This window comes from Oryctolagus cuniculus, chromosome X (genome assembly GCF_051225735.1).
Source record: "Oryctolagus cuniculus isolate XC-2025 breed Fujian yellow rabbit chromosome X, ASM5122573v1, whole genome shotgun sequence".
NCBI lineage: Eukaryota > Metazoa > Chordata > Mammalia > Lagomorpha > Leporidae > Oryctolagus > Oryctolagus cuniculus.
In genome coordinates this window covers 86,319,403-86,345,216 of record NC_142888.1, presented here as the reverse complement: position 1 = coordinate 86,345,216, position 25,814 = coordinate 86,319,403, and the positions used below count along the sequence as shown (strand labels likewise).

Below are 25,814 nucleotides of genomic sequence, written 5' to 3'. Positions count from 1 at the left end.
TGCATTTACACAGCAGTCCAGACTCCCTAACAGGGTCTAAAGATTCTGCAGCAAAGGTTAGCAAACTTTCTGTAAAGATCAAGTCAGTAGAGTGCTTGCAAAAGACACACCATTCTTGGGTTCTTCTCCAAAGTTAACTCCCTCAAAAAAAAGTATATAGATAGATAAATCAAGCCTCAGAAAGGTTTCCTCTTATTGTAAAAACAAGTCTGTTGGTGTTCTATTGCACAGTAGGGTAATAATATTTAACAGATAGCATACTGTGCTTGTCTAATTAACTAGAAGAAAGACTTCTGAATGTGTACAGTACAAAGAAACCTTGAATATACAAAGCGAAGGATGCTACGTATCCTAATATGATCATTAAAATGTATGCATGTATCAAAATATTACGTTGTACCACATAAAAATGTACAATTACTATTTGTCAAAAGAGTTTTTAAAAAAAGAGCCAGTCAATAAATCATTCATTCTCATGGAACATAGGGTCTCCGTGGTAACTGTTCTGTTTTGCCACTGTGTAAGGAGAGTAGCCATAGGTGATATGTGAATGAAGAAGTCTGGCTTTGTTCCAATAGAAATTCATTTACAAAAATGGGGAGCTGGCAGGATTTGGTTTGTGGGCTATAGTTTGTTGACCCCTGCCCTATAGAATCCAGTTACTCACCTCTCTAACTTCATCTCTTGTTCCTCTACTCCATGATTATATTCTAGCAATACCGCCACCTTTTTGATCCCCAAAGTACCTGCCTCAGGTACTTTGCACCTGCCTTTTCTTCTTTTTAGGAAGCTCCTTCCTAGCCTCAGGTTTCAGCTTAAATATATATATATATATATATATATATATATATATATATATAGTAGAAAGTGCTATTTAAATAAGTATTCTCTTCACATTTACTCTATTTACATCACCCTGCAGATGCCCTTCATAGAATCATAACACTCTGAAATTATTTTATTTGATTGTTTTCATTTTATCCCCATCTGGTTATATAAGAGTTGTGGCTCTTTTTTTCATTGTTGTGGGACATATTCCCTAGACTCAGAAAAACTTCTATCATCTAGTAGGCATTTAGTTACGTGTTTGTTGAATAAAGGAATGACTGAAATAAATTGTTATTGATGCATTTTCTAGTGTTGAACCACTTTTGCATCCCAGTTAGTCATGTTTATTATTTAAATCTGTACATATATCTAAATGAACTTAGTATATAGGTTTTTTTCCCCGAGGAGAGAGTACTTTTTCAGCCCAAATTTAATATCAGATTCATATTAGCCTAGAAGAATGAGTTGAGCCACTTACCTGTTTTCCTGTGCTTATACAAAGTGTGCATTCATTAAAGATATGGTAGCATTTACCCTTTAAACTGCCTGAATCTGGTGTGTTGAGCCGGGATTGGGGAAGTGTTGGAATGACTCCTTTTCAATGGCTTGTAGAGAAAAATGATCAAACCAATATTGCTGCTTCTTGAGTCCATTTCTGAGAGTTGATATTTCACTAGGAAATCTCATTTCACCTCAATCTCGAAGTTGTACATGGTAATTCATATTTTTTAATCTGCCTTGTTGTGTCCTCTTTCATAGTCCTAATGTTTGTGTATTCACCTCTTCTCATGGTCAGCCTTGCCAGAGGTTTCTCCGTTTTATTGTTTTGTTTTCTTTTAAAGACTTGACTAACAAAGAAAGCTAGAGTGAGAAGATGGTTTCTACTTAATTCTGCCATCATCTTTAATTCTTGATACTTCTTTTATTCATTTTTTTCTTGTACTACTTTCTTGAGTTAAATGCGTGGTTCATTTATTTCTGACAAAAGCTTTTAAAATTCTGAAATCTCCAAAGGGTACTGCATTAGCTTTATCTCCCAGAGTTTTAAGTGTAGGGATTTTATTGTTATTCATTACACTTATTTTCTAATTTTAATTTGAAACATCCGAAAGCTTACAAAAGACTTACTTATCAGGTATGAAATTCCTTTTTAAACCAGGCTTTTAAAATTTAATTCAGATATTCCATATCCTTCTTTTTAATCAATTTGCCTGTGTCTCTGAGAAGAGTATTGGCTTCCCTCTGTAATGATGGTTTTGTTTATTATATTTCTAAAAGTTTTTGCTTTAGATGTTGCTATAATTTGTAAAATATTGTGACTAATATCTTGTTGGTGAAATTTACCTTTTATCAATATGGAATTTGCCTCTTTGTTCTTTTTTGCCTGGATTCTGTTTTCTCTGTTAGTATTTACCACTTCTACTGTCTTTTTGGTAGCAGATAATGGTCCTTAAATGTGAATGGGCATGCATATCATACAGATTGCTGAGCCCGACCACCAGTTTCTGAAATATTAGGTCTGGGATATGGCTCTAGGATTTGCATTTCTAACAAGTTCATTGTAGTCAGTGATGCTGCAGGTACAAAAATGGCACTTGAGGGGCCGATATCAAGTTCTGGCACAGCTGGTTAAGCCACCAGTTTCAGGGTCTTCCCATATCGCTAAGCACTGGTTTGAGTCTGAGGCTGTTCTGCTCCCATTCTAGCTCCCAACTAATGTGCTAGGAAAATAAGCAGAAGATGGCCAGGTGTTTGCGCCCTTGCCATTCACAAGGGGCTACGGGATATGGAATTTCAGTCTCCTGGTTTCAGCCTGGACCAGTCTAGCTGTTGTCGCCATTTTGGAGATAGACCAGTAGATGAATTTCCTTCTCTCTCTCTCTCTCTCTCTCTCTCTCTGGCACTCTTGCCTCTGCCCTCCTCCCCATTCCCCATTCGCCCTGTCTCTATAACTTTGAAATAAAAAAAAGAAATCTTTTTTTAAAATGACACTTGATTTCGATCCACTGGCCAAGGGCATGCTTGTCCATACCTTTATTTCCATTTTGCTTTAGATTTCTCTCTCTTTTTTTTAAAGATTTATTTTATTTATTTGAAAGACAGAGTTACAGACAGAGAGAGGTCTTCCATCTGCTGGTTCACTCCCCAAATGGCTGCAACAACTAGAGCTGCGCTGATCCGAGGCCAGGAGCCAGGAGCTTCTAACAGGTCTCCCACATTGGTGCAGGGCCCAAGGACTTGGGCCATCTTCTACTGCTTTCCCAGGCCATAGCAGAGAGCTGGATCAGAAGAGGAGCAGCCAGGACTGGAACCAGCACCCATATGGGATGCTGCCACTTCAGGCCAGAGCTTTAACCCACTGCACCACAGTGCTGGCCCCTACATTTCTGTCTTAAGAAGCATGTAGCTAAGAGCCTGCTTTTCGACCCAAACTAATTTTTTTTCTTTTAAGAGATGAATTTAATGCAATTAATGATGCTTGTGCCTATTTCTAATTTCCTACTTTATGTTTACCGTATTCCATATTTTATTGTTTTTTTTTGGCTTTTTTACTTTTGTAAGGCTTACAATATTTTTTTCTTTTAGTGGTTCAGAAGCTATGCATTATTCTTGCATTCTCCTGGGGGTTGCATTCAATGTTTTAATAAAATCATTTAAACTTACATGTCTGTGTCAGTCTCCAGAATTACTCAGGATTTATACTATACCCCTCCTGAACCAAGAGAAAATATTTTGTGTTTTGTACATATTTCTGTCAGAATTTTTCCCGATTACTATGTTTATAAAATGAATTGATGTAATTTCTATATTTTCCTGGACTCAGGGACAGATTATGGTTATTGAGAGTAAGAGCTATTTGAATATTTTTAGAATTTCCTGTGAACCGGCCAGTATTTTGGAAGCCAGTATTTGTGAACTTTTTTCATTTTCTTCCTGTTCCAGTTTTCTTCTGCATCTTCAGATAATACTAATAATTTATATTTCTCTAGAAGATTATCTATTTCACTGGTACTTTCAAATTTATCAATAAAAATCACACATACTGGTTTAACCATTTTCCCTCTGTATATAGTCAGTCACATTCTGAATACCACATTTATTTTTGTTTTTCATGATGAATTTGCCAAAGATTTACCTTTTCATTACTTTTTTCCAAAGAATTAGATTTATGATTGCCATTTCTTTTTATTATGGTATCATGTCTCCTATTTCATTATTTTTAGCTTTTTTCTTGATTTATTTCTGCATTTCTTTGATTTATTTTTTAATAGCATTTTTAAAAAGGACTCCCTAGAGGTTTCCCCCAGAGATTTTCAGGACTTCATGAGGTCAAAACTACTTTCATAATAGTATGAATGCTTTACTTGCCTTTTTGCACTCTCATTCTCTTGTAATTTTACAGAGACTACATGCTGTGTGATACTAAAACAGACTGAATGCTAAAGATGAGTCTTTAACTGTCTTCTATTAAGCTAAATACTAAAGAGATTTATAGAAATGTGAAAGGGGCCGGCGCCGCTGCTCACTAGGCTAATCCTCTGCCTTGAGGCGCTGGCACACCGGGTTCTAGTCCCGGTCGGGGCGCTGTCGGGGCGCCGGATTCTGTCCCAGTTGCCCCTCTTCCAGGCCAGCTCTCTGCTGTGGCCAGGGAGTGCAGTGGAGGATGGCCCAAGTGCTTGGGCCCTGCACCCTATGGGAGACCAGGATAAGTACCTGGCTCCTGCCATCGGATCAGTGCGGTGCGCCGGCCGCAGCACACCGGCTGCGGCGGCCATTGGAGGGTGAACCAACGGCAAAGGAGGACCTTCCTCTCGGTCTCTCTCTCTCTCACTGTCCACTCTGCCTGTAAAAAAAAAAAAGAAAGAAAGAAAGAAAGAAAGAAAGGTGAAAGAATGCCCTCTATTTTTGTTTTGAAAAATAGTCAAAAGTATGTTATTTGTTATTATACATATTACGTTTATTATTGTTTTTAAATGCAGTGATTTTGAAAAAATTATTTACTTTATAACATACTAACCATTGATATATAATATATACAAACAAAAGCTTTTCAAGATCCTCATTAATTTTTTTAAAGATTTATTTATTTGAAAGTCAATGTTAAACAGAGATAGGAGAGGCAGAGAGAGAGAGAGAGAGAGAGAGAGGTCTTCCGTCCAATGGTTCACTCCCCAGATGGCCGCAATGGCCAGAGCTGTGCTGATCTGAAGCCAGGAGCCAGGAGCTTCCTCCGGGTCTCCCACGTGGGTGCAGGGGCCCAAGGACCTGGACCATCTTCTACTGCTTTCCCAGGCCATAACAGAGAGCTGGATTGGAAGTGGAGCAGCCAGGATTAGAACCGGCGCCCATGTGGATGCCGGCGCTTCAGGCTAGGGTGTTAACCCGCTGTGCCACAGCACTGGCACCTAGATCCTCATTAATTTTAAAGCATGTAAAAGACTCCTTAGACCAAAAAGTTTAAGAATCACTGCTCTGTTTGTTACTGGTTTATATTTGATACCTAATTTATTTCTTTTTATTCTTGTTTGAAAATTTACACATATATTGTTCCAACTCATACAAATTTCTCCCTGTCTATAATAAATAGTCTGTGATTTCTTTTTGGAGATATATTTTTTTCTATGAAGTTTGATTTAAAAACCCAAACTAGGAAAAATGTTAAATAAGCCAGGTTCTGATAACAACTAACTCTGGACCTAATTATAATGGAAACAGTAGTTCTTAGACTTCTGGTGTTATAAAAGCTGTTTAGCTCTTGAATTTATTCCTGCCAGTAAAAGAGGCATAAGTGCCTTTGTTGATCAAGAATGTTCCACTTGTTCAGATAATTCAAAGCTGATCTGCAATTTGACTCTAGTAAAAAGTAATCACGTAATGACCTCAGATCGACTATTCGGACCTGGAGTCCTGGGCTATTACTGTGTAGATGCTCTTCAATTTAGGAGAGGGTTACATCCTGATAAACCCATTGTACATTAAAATTTTCATTAGTCAAAAATACATTAATATGCCTAACCTACTGAATATCTTAGTTTAACAATGCAGTACAGTGTATAGGTTGTTTCCCATCCTGATAGAGAGGCTGACAGGGAACTGAACTCACTGCCAGTGCAAAAGAGAGGGTCATACTACATATCACTAGCCTGGGAAAAGATCAAAATTTGAAATTTGAAGTGTACTGAAAGCATACTTTTACCCATTTTAAAGTTGAAAAATTGTGAGCAAACCATCATAATTAAGAGACTGTCTATATTAGGAGAATCTGGAAGGAAAATTACACAAAATGTCCTACCTAATAATACTGAAAACTGTGTGTGTGTTTATTATATAGGCATAATTGTGAAATGCATTTGAACTCTTGTTTAAAAGAAATTACAAGTAGGATTTCATATCACAATAAAGACAAAAGTGAAGTTGCTATAGCAAAATGACTACTGGAAGTAATGCAAGTTCAGATTTTAAAAGTTGGGAATGTAGGTTGTAAGAGAGCAAAATGTGAAGAGAACTTCAAATGGAACCTCTCTTAACCCAAGGAATATTGAAACCAGAAGTATAGGTTAATCCTTTAAGATGATTAATAGCTTTTTTTAAACAAAAAGGTTTTTTTTAGATTTATTTTATTTATTTGAAAGAGTTACAGAGAGAGAGAGGTCTTCTATCCACTGGTTCACTCCCCAGATGGCTGCAATGGCTGGAACTGCTCCGATCCAAAACCAGGAGCCAGGAGCTTCCTCTGGGTCTCCCATGTGGGTGCAGGGGCCCAAGCACTTGGGCCATCCTCCATTGCTTTCCTAGGCCATAGCAGACAGCTGAATCAGAAGAGGAGCAGCCGGGACTAGAACCTGTGCCCATATGGGATGCCGGCGTCTCAGGCCAGGGCCTTAACCCACTGCACCACAGTACCGGCCCCTGATTAATAGCTTTTAAACAGTTTTTCTGCTTGCCAACAGGCTTGAAGAATAAACATTTCCAAGTAAATTGTATGGTATATGAGAAAATAGTAAGTTGTATTTAGAAAAATAAAGTGGGATGCAGGATAAGAAAAGGGGTCAGTTTTCAATTGGGTTGTTGGGAATAACACCACTGAGAAAATGACCTTTGAGAAAAACTTGAATAGGAAAGAAAGAAAGTCACTCGGATATTTAAGGGGTGCTGTTTCAGACAGGGGGAGCAGCAAGTGCAGAGGCTCGGATATAGGATCATGTCTGACATGTTTGGGGAAGATGGAATTTACGTACATGAATCTAAGAGGACAATACAAAAATGTGTCATTCTATAAATTAAATATGTAAATGCTTAGTAGGGGAAATTATTAGATGACTTTTTTCCACAGAATGTTTTAAGGGAATTGAGTTTAGATCTTGGGAAGTAATTAAATGGTTCAACAAGGCAGAGGGCATTTTTGATGGAACAGTGTCCCAGGCACATGGTAAATCATACATATATATCTGTTATGAGTAAGGATATAGTGTGTCATTTATGTTGGAGAAGTATACAGACTGCCTTAGCAATTGCTGTGGGTATGATTTGGCTACCATTTTAACAATTAAAATAGATCTTTGAAGTTAACATGATATGTTAAAATGTTTTCCTCCTTTTTGTGTTCTAGATACTAAAATAATTTCCCTTTCTCATCTTGAAACAACCTGGACTGACAGAAATGACTTTCCTGCACTGCTTGTGAGGATCTTGCGTAAATCAAAACTGCGATACTATGGGAAACCTGATAAAAAGACAATTGAGCCATACCAGGTACTAGCAATGATAAGATATTACATGTTTATTTAAAATTCTAAATTATAACTTAAAGACATCACTCCATGTTAGGATAACTTACTTGTTTAAATAATATTTCTTAGATTCAATTTAATAATTTAAAAATGTGCATAGCTGTGTATTACAAAGTATTTATTATGTAATTTATATTACAAAAAGGGAATTCTTTCTGTATTGGTACCCTTTAGTTCCCTGATTCACCTGGCCTTCTTCACACATTTTTCTTTTATTTTTTTAAGATCTATTTATTTACTTGAAATGCAGAGGCAGAGAGAGAGAGAGAGAGAGAGAGAGAGAGAGAGAGAGAGAGAGACGTCTTCCATCTGCTGGTTCATTCCTCAGTTGGCCACAACGGCCAGAGCTGTGCCTATCCAAAGCCAGGAGCTTCTTCTGGGTCTCCCACATGGGTGCAGGGGCCCAAGGACTTGGGCTGTCTTCTGCTGCTTTCCCAGGCCATAGCAGAGAGCTGGATCAGAAGTGGAACAGCCAGGATTAGAACCGACGCCCATATGGGATGCTGGCACTGTTGGCTTTACCCAGTATGCCACAGTGCCAGCCCCCACACCTTTTTCTTTGTCTTCAATATCTTCTTCTTTCAGATAGGCCTCTTCTCTCCTTATATTCAGATATCTTTATTCATAACAGATATATATGTATGATTTACCATGTGCCTGGGACACTGTTCCATCAAAAACGCCCTCTGCCTTGTTGAACCATTTAATTACTTCCTGAGATCTTGGATCTAAACTCAATTCCCTTAAAACATTCTGTGGAAAAAACGTCATCTAATAATTTCCCCTACTAAGCATTTACATATTTAATTTATAGAATGACACATTTTTTGTATTGTCTTCTCAGACTCATGTGTGTAAATTCCACCTTCCCCAAACATGTCAGACATGATCCTTTATCTGGGCCCCTCCACTTGCTGCTCCCCTGTCTGAAATGGCACCCCTTAAATATCCAAGTGACAAGTACACTGTGCTGGGTGTTTTTACTTTCCTGCCTCTCATTGACTTCTCAACATTAATTAGTTGGGCTTTATTCTCCAACTTGTCATCCACAAGTAACCTAATTATCAAATTTATGTGACTTTTCTGTTATCTTGACTTTATGAGCCATATAGTGCTGATGAGATCTATTTTCTTGATTGGCTGTGTTGTTTCTTTTTATGTAATAGTTTATTGTATTTTTTCATGTTATCAAGAACTATTTTAGGTGTTCTATTAAGCTCTTATTATAAAGGTTATATATGTTTATTGTAGGGAATTTGGAAAATGTAGAAAGCTTATAAAAAGAATAATCCTGAGGGGCCAGTGCTATAGGGTATTGGGTAAAGTTGCCACCCATAGTGCCAGCATCCCATACGGGCACCAGTTTGAGTCCCAGCTGCTCCACTTCTGATTCAGTTCCCTGCTAATACACCTGGGAAAGCAGTGGAAGATGCCCTAAATCCTTGGGCCCCTGCACCTACATGGGAGACCTGGGGGAAGCTCCTGGTTCCTGGCTTCAGATCGGCACAGCTCCAGCCATTGTGGCTCTTTGGGGAGTAAGCCAGTGGATGAAGACCTCTCTCTCTCTTTCTTTTTTTTTCTCTCTCTCTGTCTCTGCCTCTCTGTAACTCTGCCCTTTGGATGAAATAAATAAATCTTTTTTTAAAAATAAAAAAAGAATAATCCTGATACTACTCAAGATCCTACCACGCAGAAAGAGCTCTGTTTACATGATGTGTTTTATTCCCTTTCTGTATGTGTATGAATTATTTATATATTCATTTCTTTACATATTATGGACGCATCTTCTATCATGCCATACATGTTTCATATATCACCTATATATGCATATCACATGGAATTACTTTACAAAATGGTGGCATATTGTGCATATGATTTTGTATCATTTAACATTTTCTTAAGTATTTTTATATCATTAAAGGTCTTTATAGTTTTTCATAGCTATAGATTCTGTCATGATTTTGTAAATTATTTAGTCATTCCCTTATAGTTTTTTGCTTCTTGATTGTTGAAATATGCTCCTCCGTGGATTTTTTTTTTTATCTGTTTGTTACTTTGTATTCCTGTGTCCTAAGTCTCATCATCTTGCTCCTCTTGCTTACCTCTGGTTACATTTCCTCCTGAGCTCTTCATACCACAAACTAGCCAAATTGCCCTATCTAGAATTTCACAAAGGTAACCAGTTGTTTTCAGCCTTTCATGCCTCTGCTCATATTATTCCTTCTCCCTAGAGTGATTTTCCTTCTAATGCTTATCAAACTGCAAAACCAACCTTAAGTTCAATGCTTACTGCTGCTTTAAGCCTTTCCCTGTATAAGCATATGCATAGTGAGTAGGAAGAACCAACTATACATTCTACTGCATGCCCTACCTTTCATACAGCTATCACGGTGTATATATAACCTGTATGTACCTATTTGTTAATAGATTTGTTAAGCTTATTCTACTGTACACTCTGCTACTTTAGGAAAGCAATGTGCTATAATGATTCAGTGTTCATGCCCTGTATTCAAGTGAGCTAAGTTCAAATTTCAGCTCTGTCTATAATTTTTAATCTTTATTATATTATGGAAGTTAGTTAACCTCTTTAAGCATCAGTATACTCATCCATAAAATGGAGATAGTAACTATATTTACCTTACAAGGATGATGTGAGGGTTGAACTAGTTAATGTTGGTAAAGGATTCACATATATTTCAGGCATATAGTAAGTTCTATATAGTTTTTTTTAAAAGATTTTATTTATTTATTTGAGAAGTAGAGGTACAGAGAGAGGGAGAGACAGAGAGAGAGGTCTTCCATCTGCTGGTTTACTCCCCAAATGGCTGAAATGGCCAGTGCTGAGCCAATCCAAAGCCAGAGGCCAGGAGCTTCTCCCAGGCCTCCCATGTGGGTGCAGCGGCCCAAGCACTTGAGCCATCCTCTGCTGCTTTCCCAGGCCATAGCAGAGAGCTGGATCAGAAGAGGAGCAGCCAGGACTATCCCATATGGGATGCCAGCACTTCAGACGAAGGCTTAGCTCACTACTCCACAGTGCTGGGCCCCCTAGTTTTTAGCTGTTATTATTAGAGATAGTATCTGGCTCTTCTTTTCATCCCAGTGACCAACATAATGTCTGGGACATAATAGGAATTCAGTATGTGTATAATGAGTAAAGGGGTAAATTACCCAAAATATATATTTATCAGTAAGAGAAAGGATCTGAGAATGTAACATCAGAATTTATGAAAAAAACTTAAAAGCTAGAGAACACTTTGAAGGCTACCTTTAGGCAGAACCACTGTTGTCTGTCACTGTATTTTAAAACTGAGAAAAACACCATAAAATATTTTCTTCTTAACAGATTTCTCTATTTTGACCATAACCAGTCTGAGCAATAATGTATACTGGCATTAATATGTTTCTTCTGCTAGAATAGGTTCTCAAGTAGTATCTTAGAAATAATTGTCACATTATGGAAACCAAAGCTTCAGATGCCACTGCAAGTAAACTGATATAATCAATGCCTTGATGGTGTTGTGCTCACTTAGTTATATGTCTCCCTAAAGTTTTATAATATTAATATCAAGGCCCTCTAGTAGTAAAATAATCAGGAATGGTATCAAGATCGTCACTTAAAAACTTTAAAATATGATTTGCCTCAGTCAATTGACAAAAGTATTACCTGATTACTCAGTGTGAGGCAATATACTAAGCATTATAGGAGAACTAACTATAAATGAGATCTGACCTGTGCTCAGTTTATAGTCACCCAGAAAGTTAGTAGTACATCTTAAGAAGGCATTTCCTTTAGATCGCCGATCTTGCAGAATTGACAACTGAATCATCAGTAATGAGGACTTAAATTTTAATGTTATTTTCTATCAATGTAACTTCACAAATAATATACTATATATAATCTGTGTATATAAAAATAACAAATATGTATGTTCTCTTACACTGTTTTTCCAGACTGTTTTGGAAGTTGCTGACCGTTCAGGCACAGTGTTAGTGATTTTGTGGAATGCCCTATGTCCTGAGTGGTATAAAAGTTTGCGAGTTGGCTTAGTTCTTCTGCTTCAAGATTATTCTGTTAAAAAGAGTTATCAATTCAGGATGCATCCTCTCCCTGTGGATCCACAGATCAAATCAATTTCTACAATGGGTTAAGTATTCAACGAGTTTGTTGTCTGATAGCTATTTTGTTTATATACATTTACAAATGATCATAAAATTACTGAAGTTGTTATAGGCTGACAAACCTTTTAATTCTTTCATCCATAAGATTTTCAAGCAATTACGTAATTTAACAAATCCACATATTTATTAAGGAAAAGCATCTCAAATATTTGTTGATAAAAAGAGTGAGCTCTACTTGGGATGTATTCATTTTTGTTTTAGTTTGTCATACAATATTAAGTTAATGACCTGAATATATTTTGCTGTTAGTACTAGGTGCCATCTCAAAATGACTTTTGATAAGCTTTTGTGTTTTTTTTTTTTTTAGATTTATTTATTTACTTGAGAAGCATAGTTACAGGGAGAATGAGAGACAGAGGTCTTCCATCTGCTGGTCCACTTCTGAAATGGCCACAATGCCAGCCCCGATAAGCTTTTATTTTGAAATAACTTCAGACTTCCATAAAAGTTGAAATTATAGGATAAAGCACTCCTATATACCCCTTGCCCATATTTAACAATTATTTACATTTACATTTACCTTTGCTTTATCATTCTTTCTCTCCCTCTCCACACAAACACACACACACACACACTCACACTCACACACTCACACACACACACTGGGTCTTCCAAAAAGTTCCTAGAAATGTATATTTTGTAAAAACTATACATGGATTTCAAAAATTTTTTCACCAAAATAAACTTGCATTTTAATTCCATTTTTCCATGAACTCTTTGAAGTACTCTGAAGTATATATCACATACACACATACATACATATTTCTATATAATACATACACACACATATATATATATTTCTGTCTGAACTATTTGAAAGTTATAGCCATTATACATACCCTTTAACCTCTAAATGTTTCAGTAATATTTCAGTGTATATTTACTAAGAACCAAGATCACATAATCATAGTACAGTTACCAAAATAAAGAAATTTAAAACTGATGCAACACTATTGTGTAACATTTAGTCAATATGCAAATATCGCCAATTGCTTCTAACTTGAAAGGGCTTTTCCTAATTAATGTTGAAATTTTTTTAAAGTTTTATTTATTTATTTGAAAGCCAGGGTTACAGAGAGGCAGAGGCAGAGAGGGGGAGAGGGGGAGAGGGGGAGAGGGGGAGAGGGGGAGGGAGGGAGAGAGAGAGAGAGAGAGAGAGAGAGGAGAGAAAGATCTTCCATCCACTGGTTCACTTCCCAAATGGCTGCAATAGCGGGAGCTGGGCTGATCTGAAGCCAGGAGCCAGGAGCTTCTTCCTGGTTTCCCACGCAGGTGCAGGTGCCCAAGGACTGGAGCCATCTTCTGCTTTCCCAGGCCATAGCAGAGAGCTGGACTGGAAGTGCAGCAGCCAGGAATCAAACCAGCACCCATATGGGATGCCGGTGCTGCAGGTGGTGGCTTTACCCACTACGCCACAGCACTGGCCTCTGAAATCTGCTTTGACATTGTAACACCTGATATTTCAGAATTGTTCAGGTCAATATATTATATGATTCCTTTTTTTATTAATGTGATTTTTGTATTAATTTTTCAGAATTATAGATTGCATCACAAGTTTAAGTACTATTTTTAGTTTATAATACTTTTATTCTGAATCTGTATTTATATGCTTTCTAATTCCCCAGCTAATCCATTAAGCTTAATTACTTAGAGAATAATTACACAAATGTGGAGGTGTTTGTTGTTTTCTTAAATATCTATCTTATGGGGAAAAAATCTCATGATTTCTTATTAAAATCATAAGCAGAGGTAGGCATTTGGCTAAGAAGTTAAGATGGCACTTGGGATGCTTTCATCCCATTTCAGAGTGCTTGAGTTCGAATCCTGGCTCCACTTCTGATTCCAGGTTCTTGCTAATTCACAATCTGGTAGGCAGCAGATAATAGCTCAAGTAGTTGGGTTCCTGCCACCCACATGGGAGACTCAGACTGAGTTTCAGGCTCTCAGCTTTAGCGTAGCCCAGCCTTAGCTATTGCAGGCATTTGGGGAAAGAACTAGGCAACTTGCTTCCTCCTCTCTCAAATAAATAAAGATAAATATTTTTATTTAAAAATGAGATATTGTCAGAATTAGCCATAGGATCAACATATGAAAGTCAGTTGATTTTTGTATACCCCAATAATAATGAATTAGACATTATAATTTAAAGATTTGTTTTTTATTTATTTAAAAGGCAGAATGAAAGAGAGGGGAAAGAGGAGAAAGAGGAAGGGAGAGAAAGATCATCTGCATATTGGTTCACTCCCCAAGTGGCCACAGCAGCCAAAGCTAGGCCAGGCCTACATCAGGGGCCAGGAACCCCTTATGGGTCTCCCAGGTGGGTAGCAGCAGCTTAGGTACTTTGGTCATCTTCTGTTGCCTTCCCTGGCACATTAGGCAAGAAATCTCTTTGGGAAGCAGGCTAGCCAGGACTGGAACTGTTGCTCTGATATGAGATGCTGTCATTACAAGTGGCAGATTAACTCACTGTGCCACCATGCCAGCTCCAGAAGTTATCATTTAGGAAGCATCATTTGCATTCTTTGATAATAACTATCAGGTATCTAGAAGTCTAACAGAAAATAGGTAAGAACCATTTGGAAATGATTATAACACATTATTGAAAAACATTGAGAAAGACCTAAATAAACTGGAGGAATATCCAGTATTCACAGGCAGGAGGTTAGTCTCAATTTCATAAATATGTCAAGTCTTCCCAAATTAATCTAAAGATTAAGTGCCAGGGCCGGCACTATGGTGCAGTGGGTTAATGCCCTGGCCTGCAGCGCCAACATTCCTTATAGATGCTGGTTTGAGTCCTGGCTGCTCTATTTCCAATCCAGCTCTTTGCTAATGCACCAGAGATAGCAGCAGTGGATGGCCAAAGTACTTGGGCCCCTGAACCCATGTGAGACACCCAGAAGAGGCTCCTGGCTTCAGATTGGCCTAGTTCCAGCCATTGTGGCCATTTGAGGAGTGAGCCAGTGGATGGAAGACCTCTCTCTCTCTCTGTCTCTACCTCTCTTTGAAACTCTTTCAAATAAATAAAATAAATATTTTTTAAAAATAAAGATTAAGTGCTATGCCACCAGATTTTCTTCTAGAAGTGACAAACTGATTCAGAAATTCATTTGAAATTTAGTGAAACAATTACAGAAAACTTCCCCAATTTGGAGAAAGAAAGATGATATTATGGGCCAATCTCATATCACCTAAAAATCAACCTTACATGTATCAAATTTTTAAATTTGAAAGATAAACTTTTGGAAGAACTTACAATACATTTATCACTTAAAATTACTTGGGATTATCCTGCAATTGTGAACATTTACATATCATACAATCCAGGATATCTAGTCGTAGGTATAATACCTTAGAAAAACCCTTGCCTCTTTGTGCAGAACGATTCAAAAATGTTCATAACAGCATGTTTATAATAGCAAAAACCTGGAATTAATCTAGATGTTCACCAACACAATAATGGACAAGTAAATTGTAGAATATTAAACACATTGGAACATTGTTCAGTTGTGGAAATGAAAATAAAAATACCACATAGAGTTACATGGATGAATTTTAGTAATATAATGCTGAGTGGAGAAAGTAACCCTTGAGTATTGTTAAGATATGATTCTAGGGGCCGGTTCTCTGGCTTAATGGGTAAAGCCACCACCTGCAGTGCCGGCATCCCATATGGGCACTGGTTCAAGTCCCCGTTGCTCCACTTCCAGTCCAGCTCTCTGCTATGGCCTGGAAAAGCAGTAGAAGATAGCCGATGTGCTTGGGCCCCTGCACCTGCATGGGAGAACAGGAAGAAGCTGCTAGCTCCTGGCTTTGGATCAGCACAGCTCCGGCTGTTGCAGCCATCTGGGGAGTGAACCAGCGGATGGAAGACCTCTCTCTCTCTCTGCCTCTCCTTCTCTCTCTGTGTAACTCTGACTTTCAAGTAAATAAATAAATCTTTAAAAAAAAATTTGTCATGGGACTCCAAATCCCTTTTAAGCTGGGTAGTAAAAATAGCATTTTAAGTGTTAACGTGAGCATGTGGATAGGATTAAGTGTTAAAGTGATCATATAAATAGGATTATGTGTTTGGTAATAATAATAGATAGAATTAAAAAGGAGTGAATGCTCCAACATGAGAAGCAATCCATACAGCAGATTCATAGAATAACAATCGCTTTAAGTAGCTCTCTGGCCTCAGAATCAGCCCGTAAGGCATTCTGGCCTGGCTGAAAGGCCCATGAGAGCATTTCAGGCATGGAAAACCAAGATACTGGGGCTGGCGCCATGGCTCACTTGGTTAATCCTCCGCCTGCAGCACGGGCATCCCATATGGGCTCTGGGTTCTAGTCCCGGTTGCTCCTCTTCCAGTCCATCTCTCTCCTGTGGCCCGGGAAGGCAGTGGAAGATGGCTCAAGTGCTTGGGCCCCTGCACCCACATGGGAGACCAGGAGGAAGCACCTGTCTCCTGGCTTTGGATCGGCGTAGCTCCAGCTGTAGCGACCATTTGGGGGGTAAACCAACGGAAGGAAGACCTTTCTCTCTGTCTCTCTCACTGTCAAACTCTATCTGTCAAATAAAAAAAAAAAAAAGGAAAACCAAGATACTGTGGCAAAAAAGTGTCCTACACAGAGGACTTTTGTGGGGTGAGGTCCCAGTGGAAAGAAGTAGTTATCAAAGATGAATGTCCTTTTCTCTGAAAGGAGGAGAGAACTTTCACTTTGCTTATAGCCTTGTCTAAATACTGAAGGAGTTTGTGGGTTCAAAAGGCTTCCATAGCCTAGGGAGCTCATGTCCAGAGACTCGGGTGATCACTGACCACATACATAAGTGAATTAATTGTTAAATTAACAACAGGAGTCACTATGCACTAACTTCCCATGCAAGACTTTTGTCCTAAAAGAGTTGGACTATAAGAGTTAATAGTAAAACTTGTTCTCAAAGATTTACTTTGTTTTAGTGTATTAAGTGGAGGGTATTATTAAGGCTCATAAGTTGTAGTTATGTCTAAGTGCTCGCAAAAGATGTATCATTCTTGGGTTCTTCTTTAAAGTTAATTAAGTTTATCAAAAAAAAGAATGCTTAAAAAATGAAATGAAATCAACTTCGAGATGCAGTGACTTTGAACAACCCATGTTTTGACTGTTGAGGAATAGTTTTTTTTTTCATACAATTTTTAAAACTCTTTACTTAGTATAGAGTTAATTATATGTGTATGATTGAAAATAGATCTTAGTGAAAAATAAGAATGGGAATAGGAGAGGGAAAAGGAAGAGGGGTGGGAGTGTGGGTGGGAGGGCAGGTACAGTGGAAGAATCACTATGTTCCTAAAGTTTGATTTATGAAGTGCATGAAGTTTGTCTTCCTTAAATAAAAGTTTTCTTTGGGAAAAAATTCAAAAAGGATTAAAAAAGAAGTATGGAATGGTGATAGCGAAAGGATGTGGATATTTATGGAAGAAGACTATAGTCCCCATTAAGTATTTTAGTTTTTATTGGTGTATTGGATTTTGTGGGATTTTTAAGTATACTCATTATTATATCCAATAAAGAGACTTAAACTTAGTAAATAATTTAAAAAAAACTTGTTCTCAAAGAAAAAAATGATTCTATTGGCATATAGTTCAGAAACAAACACTGCCACTGGTATCATGTTTTAAGTGTAAAGACAAACAAGTGATAAAGCCTGTTTTTTTTTTTTTGGCAAAAAAATTACAAAATTCAAGATATGGTTAAACTTTGATGTTTGATGATGGAATGTTTTGATAGAGATAAAAAGGTCATTGATAATGGTCTAGTTCTTGGGTTTAGTGGTGGATTTAAAAGTGTACAGTCTTATTATTTTACTGTGTAATTTATGCAGATATATATTCTTTAGTATATATTAGATACTATATTCAAAGAATATGTTTGTTTTCCAGAAATTGGCCTGAATCTTCGAGATCCTCCAACTAATATAATTATCATTCCAGAAAATCAGGTTAAACCAGAATGGAAATTGCCAAAATTAAATTATCGATTTATCACAAGGTAAAACAGTTTCTTGTAAAATGCTTTAAATATCAATTTTCAATGTTGCTAAAAATAATGTATTATATTTGCTAAAAATCTCCCCAAAATTATGCTGTAGCAGTTATGTAATATACAGTTTCACAGTCACTGTTGAAGGATGCCTTTTCATTGATTAAAGATGTAATATCTATTTTATTACTTTTCTTTTTTAGATCAGAACTGGATGATATGCCAAAAGATAGTATCTGTGATGTTATTGGCCTTTTAGTTTTTGTAGGAAGGGTCCAGCGATCAAAAAAGAAAGGTAAAATTTTTAAGTTTGAAATTCATAAAAAGTATTTCACTAAGTAATTCTATCTTCATATGTATATGTAATCAGCTATTTTCATTTATTTTAATATTCTATCCAAATATAGAAAACCGTGAAGATTTTTGGTCTTATCGTTGGATTCACATTGCTGATGGATCTTCAGAGCAACCATTTATTGTGGAACTGTTTTCTACATCTCAGCCAGAAATCTTTGAAAATATTCATCCAAGTACTTAATTCATAATATTTTTATCCTTTTGGTTTTAGAAGCAGGAGCATTAACTTTTTAAAAATATAGTTGAAAATTATGATTTATAGAAGTGGCATGTTATTGAGTTAGCAAATTCTGGCAGTCTGAGAATGTTTAATATTTGCTATATTAATATGACATTTGGTATTATAGATATTAACCACCTTTGATTGTCTAAAGAATTAACTTGGGATTCAGACTAGTTTTTGAGAAAACAGATATTCTTATCAATTCTCATTGTTAGAATTCACACATTAAAGAAACTTAAGATTCAGTAAAATTTAAGACATTCCTAACATGATACTTATGAGTAGAGGATTGGCAGCATATGTGATTAAATAATGACAGTGGTAAGTATGATTCCACTTGAGTATGAAATTAATATTAGGTTTGGTGGTCTTATACCAGCTGGTCACTATTTTGTTATTTTGACAAAGGTGTTTCCCCCTTGCATTCATTCACATATAGAAATATTTTTCCATTAGTTTTATTTATCTGAAAATACTTTAGGAATGCCTTATTATGTATTTCATATAACATACAGGCTACTCTTCAGATATAAGAAAAAAGTACATTTATTACTTTTCAACAATTTGAATGAATGTTTGCTTACTTGAATTCAGAACATCAAGCTATTTAAGTGCTATTTCACTATTGTCTAAGTGATTACATGAATAGATAATGATTGTTATCTGTGTTAAATGCTTGCCAACATTGAGGAAATTCTCAGTATTTATTACATCTATTTTTTTTTTACCAAAAGTAAGACAGAAATTATAGAGCACCAAAAACCTCGAGGCTATATACAGAGCTGTTCTCTTCCTTCAGTGTCTATGCAAAACAGTATTACACACATCTGCCTCATTAGATCTTGCTCTTTGCTTGTGAGGCTAAGTTTTTAAATATGTCTAAATAAAACAACCTCATGCCAAGTTTTGGAGAATGGGACAGAAAGAACATTATGGCCATAACCAAGGCATGAGCCTCCAAAGTGAGTGGGCTGTAACCACATCACCTACTCTTAGGGCCTAAGAGATGAACAGCAATGACATATAGTGATAATTCCATTACCTTCTTTTTGGTGCATTTTATGGCCAAGTCCTTTTGTTTGTAGCCACTTTAAATAGCAGTTGTTCACAGAAACTTTGCAAAGCATGCATATTCTATTTCTTGTGATAGCACAAAATATGTTTTTCCCAGAAAGGTACATTCTGAGAACCTTGTTGAAAATTATTCTAGTACAATAGTTGACAACACTCGCAATTTGTTTTTATCTTTTGATCAAGAGTGAAAGAAAAAATAGCCTTTAAATGAATGGTGAGTATTAAGGGGGCTCCATGGGATCATGACCATGGATCTTCTGGAATAATACCAAAATCCTTTGATATATGGTATATATATATATATATATATATATACACACACACACACATACAAATATATATTTCCCAAAGTATAGAACAATTAAATAAAAGTATAAATTTATTTTGGTACAAAAACATTTGAAATTCATGCATTTTTTATAATATACATTTCAATGGAATTTTTGAAGACCCTTCAAACATAAACATGCTCACATACACAAACACAAAAGAAGTTGAATAAGAGAAGATAATATTATGAGTTTAAATATGCCAGATGCTTATAGATATCATCTCATTTTGTGCTGTCTGCTATCTTCTAAAAATTTTAAAGAGTTCATTTTTTAATAAATTATCAGGTAAGAAAGTAAATATCCAGAGAGTTTAAGTTATGTCCTGGGGAAGACAAACAGAAAGTGTTAGATATGACTCATATTTTTAGTAGCCATGAAGTTAGCATTAGATGTCTCTTCTTTTTAAAAAATTGTTATTGTTTTAAGAACATAATGTGACATCTACTGTCTTAACGGATTTTAGAGGTTTTGTTTCTGTTTAAAGAGATCTTCCATCCACTAGTTCACTCTCTAAATGGCCACAACAGCCAGATCTGGGCCAGGGTGAAGCCAAGAACCAGGAACATGGGTGACAGCGGCCCAAGTACTTGCACCATCTTCTACTGCCTTCCCAGGCCAAGTAGCAGGGAGCTGGATTAGAAGCAGTGTAGCCATGGGGCCAGTGCTGTGGCACAGCGGGTTAATACCCTGGTCTGAAGCGCCGGCATCCCATATGGGCGCCGGTTCTAGTCCCAGATGCTCCTCTTCCACTCCAGCTCTCTGCTATGGCTTGGGAATGCAGTGGAAGATGGCCCAAGTCCTTGCGCCCCTGCACCCGCGTGGGAGACCCAGAAGAAGCTCCTGACTCTCTGGCTTTGGGTTGGTGCAGCTCCAGCCGTTGCGGCCGTCTGGGGAGTGAACCATCAGACGGAAGACCTCTCTGCCTCTCCTTCTCTCTGAGTAACTCTGACTTTCAAGTAAATAAATAAATATTTAAAAAAAAAAAGAAGCAGTGTAGCCTGAACTAACCAGCCCTCAGATATGAAACGCATGCATTGCAAGTGGCTGTTTAACCTGCTGTGCCATATTGCTGGCCCCTACAGATTTCTTTAATATTCCTTTATCAATATCTCTAGCCGTTAATATTCATTTGCTTTCAGTGTTTGAAATAAAAGAAAAGCTATATAAATAAAGGTACTTCTTAGCACTTAGATGAATTTATTTTCGTTGCTACAGAATAAAGAACTAATAAATGTGAGATGTAGTAAATGAGTTTCAAGTTATGCTCTAGAGATTTTTATTTTCAGATTAGAATTTACTTTTACATAATTACAAGAATTTATATTTATTTCTAGTTTTTAAGACCATAACTTTCGGCTGGCGCCATGGCTTACTAGGCTAATCCTCCGCCTGCGGTGCTGGCATCCCATATGGGCACCGGTTCTAGTCCCAGTTGCTCCTCTCCCAGTCCAGCTCTCTGCTGTGGCCCGGGAAGGCAGTGGAGGATGGTCCAAGTGCTTGGGCCCTGCACCCGCATGGGAGACCGGGAGAAGCACCCAGCTCCTGGCTTTGGATTGGCACAGCACTGGCAGTGGCGGCCATTGAGGGAGTGAACCAACGGAAGGAAGACCTTTCTCTGTCTCTCTCTTTCTCACTGTCTAACTCTGCCTGTCAAAAAAATAATAATTAAAAAAAGACCATAACTTTTGGCCAGTGCCGCGGCTCACTAAGCTAATCCTCCACCTGCGGCGCTGGCATCCCAGGTTCTAGTCCCAGTTGGGGCGCCAGTTCTGTCTCGGTTGCCCCTCTCCCAGTCCAGCTCTTTGCTGTGGCCCGGGAAGGCAGTGGAGGATGGCCCAAGTGCTTGGGCCCTGCACCCGAATGGGAGACCAGGAAGAAGCACCTGGCACCTGGCTCCTGGCTTTGGATCGGCATAGCACTGGCTGTAGTGGCCATTTACGGAGTGAACCAACGGAAGGAAGCCTTTCTCTCTCTCTCTCTCTCTCTCTCTCTCTCACTGTCTAACTCTGCCTGTCAAAAAATAAAAAAAAAATACCATACCTTTTGACGTGCAATGCACTGGAATTTAAAAAAAATAGTTGGATTAATGAAACTTTTATAACTAAACAACCAGATAGTTAAAAATAATAGACAACTTTTAAAAGTAGTTGAAGTTAAAAACATTTACAATCTCATTTTCATGGTTTCCTTTTTTAGAAACCATGAAGTTCATTAGTGAAGGAAAAAGAAAATAGGTATGGGGCTGGCGCTGTGGCATAGCAGGTATAACCGCCGCCTGCAGTTCCAGCATCCCATATGGGCGCTGGTTCATGTCTTGGCTGCTTCACTTCTGATCCAGCTCTCTGCTATGGCCTGGGAAAGCAGTATAAGAGGGCCCAAGTCCATGGGCCTATACACCCTTGTGGGAAGACCCGGAGGAGGCTCCTGGCTCCTGGCTCCTGGCTCCTGGCTTCGGATTGGTGCAGCTCTGACCGTTTGCGGCCAATTGGGGAGTGAACCAGCGGATGGAAGACCTCTCTCTGCCTCTGCCTCTCCTTCTCTCTCTGTGTGACTCTGACTTTCAAATAAATAAATAAATCTTTAAAAAAAGAAAATAGGCGCTATAAGCCCTGTAATTGAAGCATAAAATCTGATTAAAATAAAGACATGAGATATTGAAAACACTTGCATAAGCAAATACAAGTTAATATTGTATAGTCCTGTCTGGTGGAAGAAGTTTTGGAGTTTAGGGTTAGATTGAGTTAATTAGTGAAAGTATCATAGAGCGTTTTTCTCTGTAGGAAGCTACTGTTCACCTTGTTGGGTGCCCAATTAGAATGACACTTAGACTCTTGATTTGTGCAGCAAGCAAATTGATTTAGTTAGATGCAGCCATTGTATTTTCTAAAGAAAAGGCCTCTGGTTAAAAAAAAAAAAGTAGGCTAGTAAATATTAGGTTCTTTTTACTTCAGCTCTGATCAGAGGACTGGCAGCACCAGTACCATCTGGAATTGTATTAGAAAACAAATTCTTTGTGCTGGCGTTGTGGGCAGCATAAAGCCACTGTTTGCACCACCAGCATCCTATATCCTGTGAGTCCCAGTTGCTTCACTTCCAATCTAGCTCTCTGCTTATGTGCCTGGGAAAGCAGAAAAAGATGGTCTAAGTGCTTGGGCCCCTGCCACTCACATAGAAGAACTAGATGGAGTTCTGGGTTCAGGCTTTGGCCTAGCCAAGCCCCAGCCAATGCAGCCATTTGGGGAATGAACCAGCAGATGGAAGACCTCTCTCTCTCTCCATATCTTTCTCTCTATCTCACTTCGCCTTTCAAATAAATAAAGAAACCTTTAAAAAAGAAATGCAGATTCTCAAGTCCTACCCCAGACCTACTGAAGCCGAATTTTAATAATAGTCCCTTGTAATTCCAATGTTCATTAAAGTTTATGAAGCATGTGTAGATCCTCATCTTGATGTGTCTGCTTTGAAATGCAAAAGTAAATTCATAAATGTTGTCATTTTCTACAGTGACACATTTTATGTGCACCCAATTGAAAGTTGTCAGAAATGATGCTCAAGTACCTAAGCTGCTTTACCTCACCACTACAAATGAAAGTCGAGTGTTTATTACTGGTGAGTAATTTCATTCTGTATATTGTATTGACTGTGTATATATGTTTTTCTCTTCACTAGAAACCTTTCACACATATTAACTTTTATGTTAAAATAGTCAACTACAAGATAGGTTTTTTTTTGCCCCTTTTTATTTATAAATTAAGGAAAGTTTTATTACTTGTCTACAAACACAGTAGACCCTGATATACATGGGTTCTGCATCCATGGGTACAACCAATCATAGATCAAAAGTATTTGAGGAAAAAATTTCATCTGTGCTGAACATATACAGGCCATTTTTTCTTGTCATCATTCCCTATCAGTATAAGCATGTTTCAACAATAAATATTTGACCATTGAACTATATTGCTTCTGATTATTTATGATTGAAGCAATGATTTTGTAACTCCTTGGAAAATTGCATTTTTGTCCTTCAGTTAACTTTTGTTTGATGTAGAATATACAGAATCATAGATTGATTGAAGAATATTTACCCTGTTCCACAATATAGATTTAGTTAGCAATATTTCTTATTTTATTTATTTTCATTTTATGAGAGAGAAAGAAAGTCAGTCAGTCTTCTATCTGTTGGTTCACTCTCCAAATGCCCACAAAAGCCGGGGTTGGGCCAAGCTGAAACCAGGAGCCAGGTACTCAATCTACATGGAGAAGCAGAGACTTGAACCCAGGCCCTCCAATATGGTATGCACATCCAGTCAGCATTTTACTCACTGTAAAAAATGCCCACCCCTCATATTTTAAAATAGTGCCAAATAAAGCAAGAAGTTGTGCTAGTTTTTGGTCCTAAGAACTCACATTTTATTTACACAACAATAAGTATTTCATTACTTATCTACAAGTACAATCAACCCTCCTCCAAGTCCATGGTTCCACATCCCTGGATTCAGCCAACCACAAATCAAAAAGATTGGTTAAAAAAAAAAAAAAAACTGTGTCTGCACTGAATGTTTCCAGACATTTTTTTCCTTATTTTATCCATAAAAAATACAGTGTAACATGTCTCTGCATAGCATTTATACTGTATTTGGTATTATAAGTAATGTAGAGTTGACTTAAAATACATGGGAGGAGATTCATAGGTCATATGTAAATACTATGCCATTTTATATAAGGGACTTGAGTGTCTGCAAATTTGGGTATCAGCAGGGAGTCTTGGAACCAGTGCCCCATGGATCCTGAGGAATGATTAATATTTTTCTATATTTCCTCAAATAACAGAATCAAAATAATAAAGACAAAAATTTTCGAATGTGGGTGAGGAAATAGTTTGGAATGAGATGTTTCCCAGAATGCTACCATGGTGTCACTTAAGAAATTTGTCAACACAAGAGTACTAGGGGGGCCGGCCCTGTGGCTCACTTGGTTAATCCTCCGCCTGCGGTGCTGGCATCCCATATGGGCGCCGGTTCTAGTCCCGGCTGCTCCTCTTCCAGTCCAGCTCTCTGCTGTGGTCCGGGAGTGCAGTGGAGGATGGCCCAAGTGCTTGGGCCCTGCACCCGCATGGGAGACCAGGAAGAAGCACTTGGCTCCTGGCTTCGGATCGGCGCAGCGCACCAGCCGTGGCAGCCATTTGAGGGGTGAACCAATGGAAGGAAGACCTTTCTCTCTGTATCTCTCTCTCACTGTCTATAACTCTGCCTGTCAAATAAAAAAAATATAAAAATAAAAAATAAAAATAAAAGTTCTACTTAAAAAAAAGAGTACTAGGAAAGTGTTACATATTTGAATATCTTTGTCAATACTTTATAAACACTAATAATGTTAGGTATAAGTATGGCACTTTTAAGGATGTTTTAAGAACATGAATTTAAATTCTGAGCAGTATTCATAGGCAGTTTAGTTCATACCTGATTAATATGAACTTTAATATTTCCAGTTAATGTGTGATTTAAAAATGTTTTTCAGAAGATGTCAATCATTTGGATAGTTAGAAAAATGTAGATTATTAGTTTCTGTTTTTCCTGTGGTTTTTAGTATCCTATAAGCAGCTACAGTTCAGCCCACTTAAACTCTGATCAGTCTTCTTTCTTTCTTGAGATTTGTTTACTGTCTTTGGGTAATAATTTGCTATAAAGTGAATAAATGAACTTGACCTGTTATTGGTGATATGAGAAATTGTTTTAATATTATAATATTATACAGAAAGGTTTGCACAGTTTACTATAGTGATCTTTTCCTCCTCTTTTATGCTTTACCCTTCTTGCAAGGAGATCTAAACGACCAGCCCTATACCAATGATACCAAGGTACAAAACTTTATTCAGTGGATTGCCACAAAGACTGAATCTGGAGAAGTGAAGAATACTGTTATTGGTGGATATTACCCCTATCCACCAGTGCCAGAGACATTTTCCAAGTATAGTAGTTCTGTTAAAGGTACTGTGTAATTGCCAGTCCTTCATATGTTTATGTACTAT

General features: G+C 37.5%; 1 protein-coding gene across 2 annotated transcripts in view; it reads left to right on the top strand.

Moving 5' to 3' along the window:
* Positions 1 to 25,814, top strand: part of RADX (RPA1 related single stranded DNA binding protein, X-linked) — an 81,042-nt gene that overhangs the window by 3,368 nt on the left and 51,860 nt on the right. Inside the window, exons 2-8 of one of the 2 annotated variants that reach the window (XM_002720172.5) lie at positions 7,439 to 7,581; positions 11,571 to 11,763; positions 17,701 to 17,809; positions 18,004 to 18,095; positions 18,208 to 18,330; positions 23,291 to 23,395; positions 25,609 to 25,773. In XM_002720172.5, coding sequence (XP_002720218.2) covers positions 7,439 to 7,581; positions 11,571 to 11,763; positions 17,701 to 17,809; positions 18,004 to 18,095; positions 18,208 to 18,330; positions 23,291 to 23,395; positions 25,609 to 25,773 — 930 coding nt within the window. Of the gene's footprint in view, positions 1 to 7,438; positions 7,582 to 11,570; positions 11,764 to 17,700; positions 17,810 to 18,003; positions 18,096 to 18,207; positions 18,331 to 23,290; positions 23,396 to 25,605; positions 25,774 to 25,814 lie in introns of both variants that reach the window. The other variant, XM_089324700.1, reaches the window with a different exon arrangement.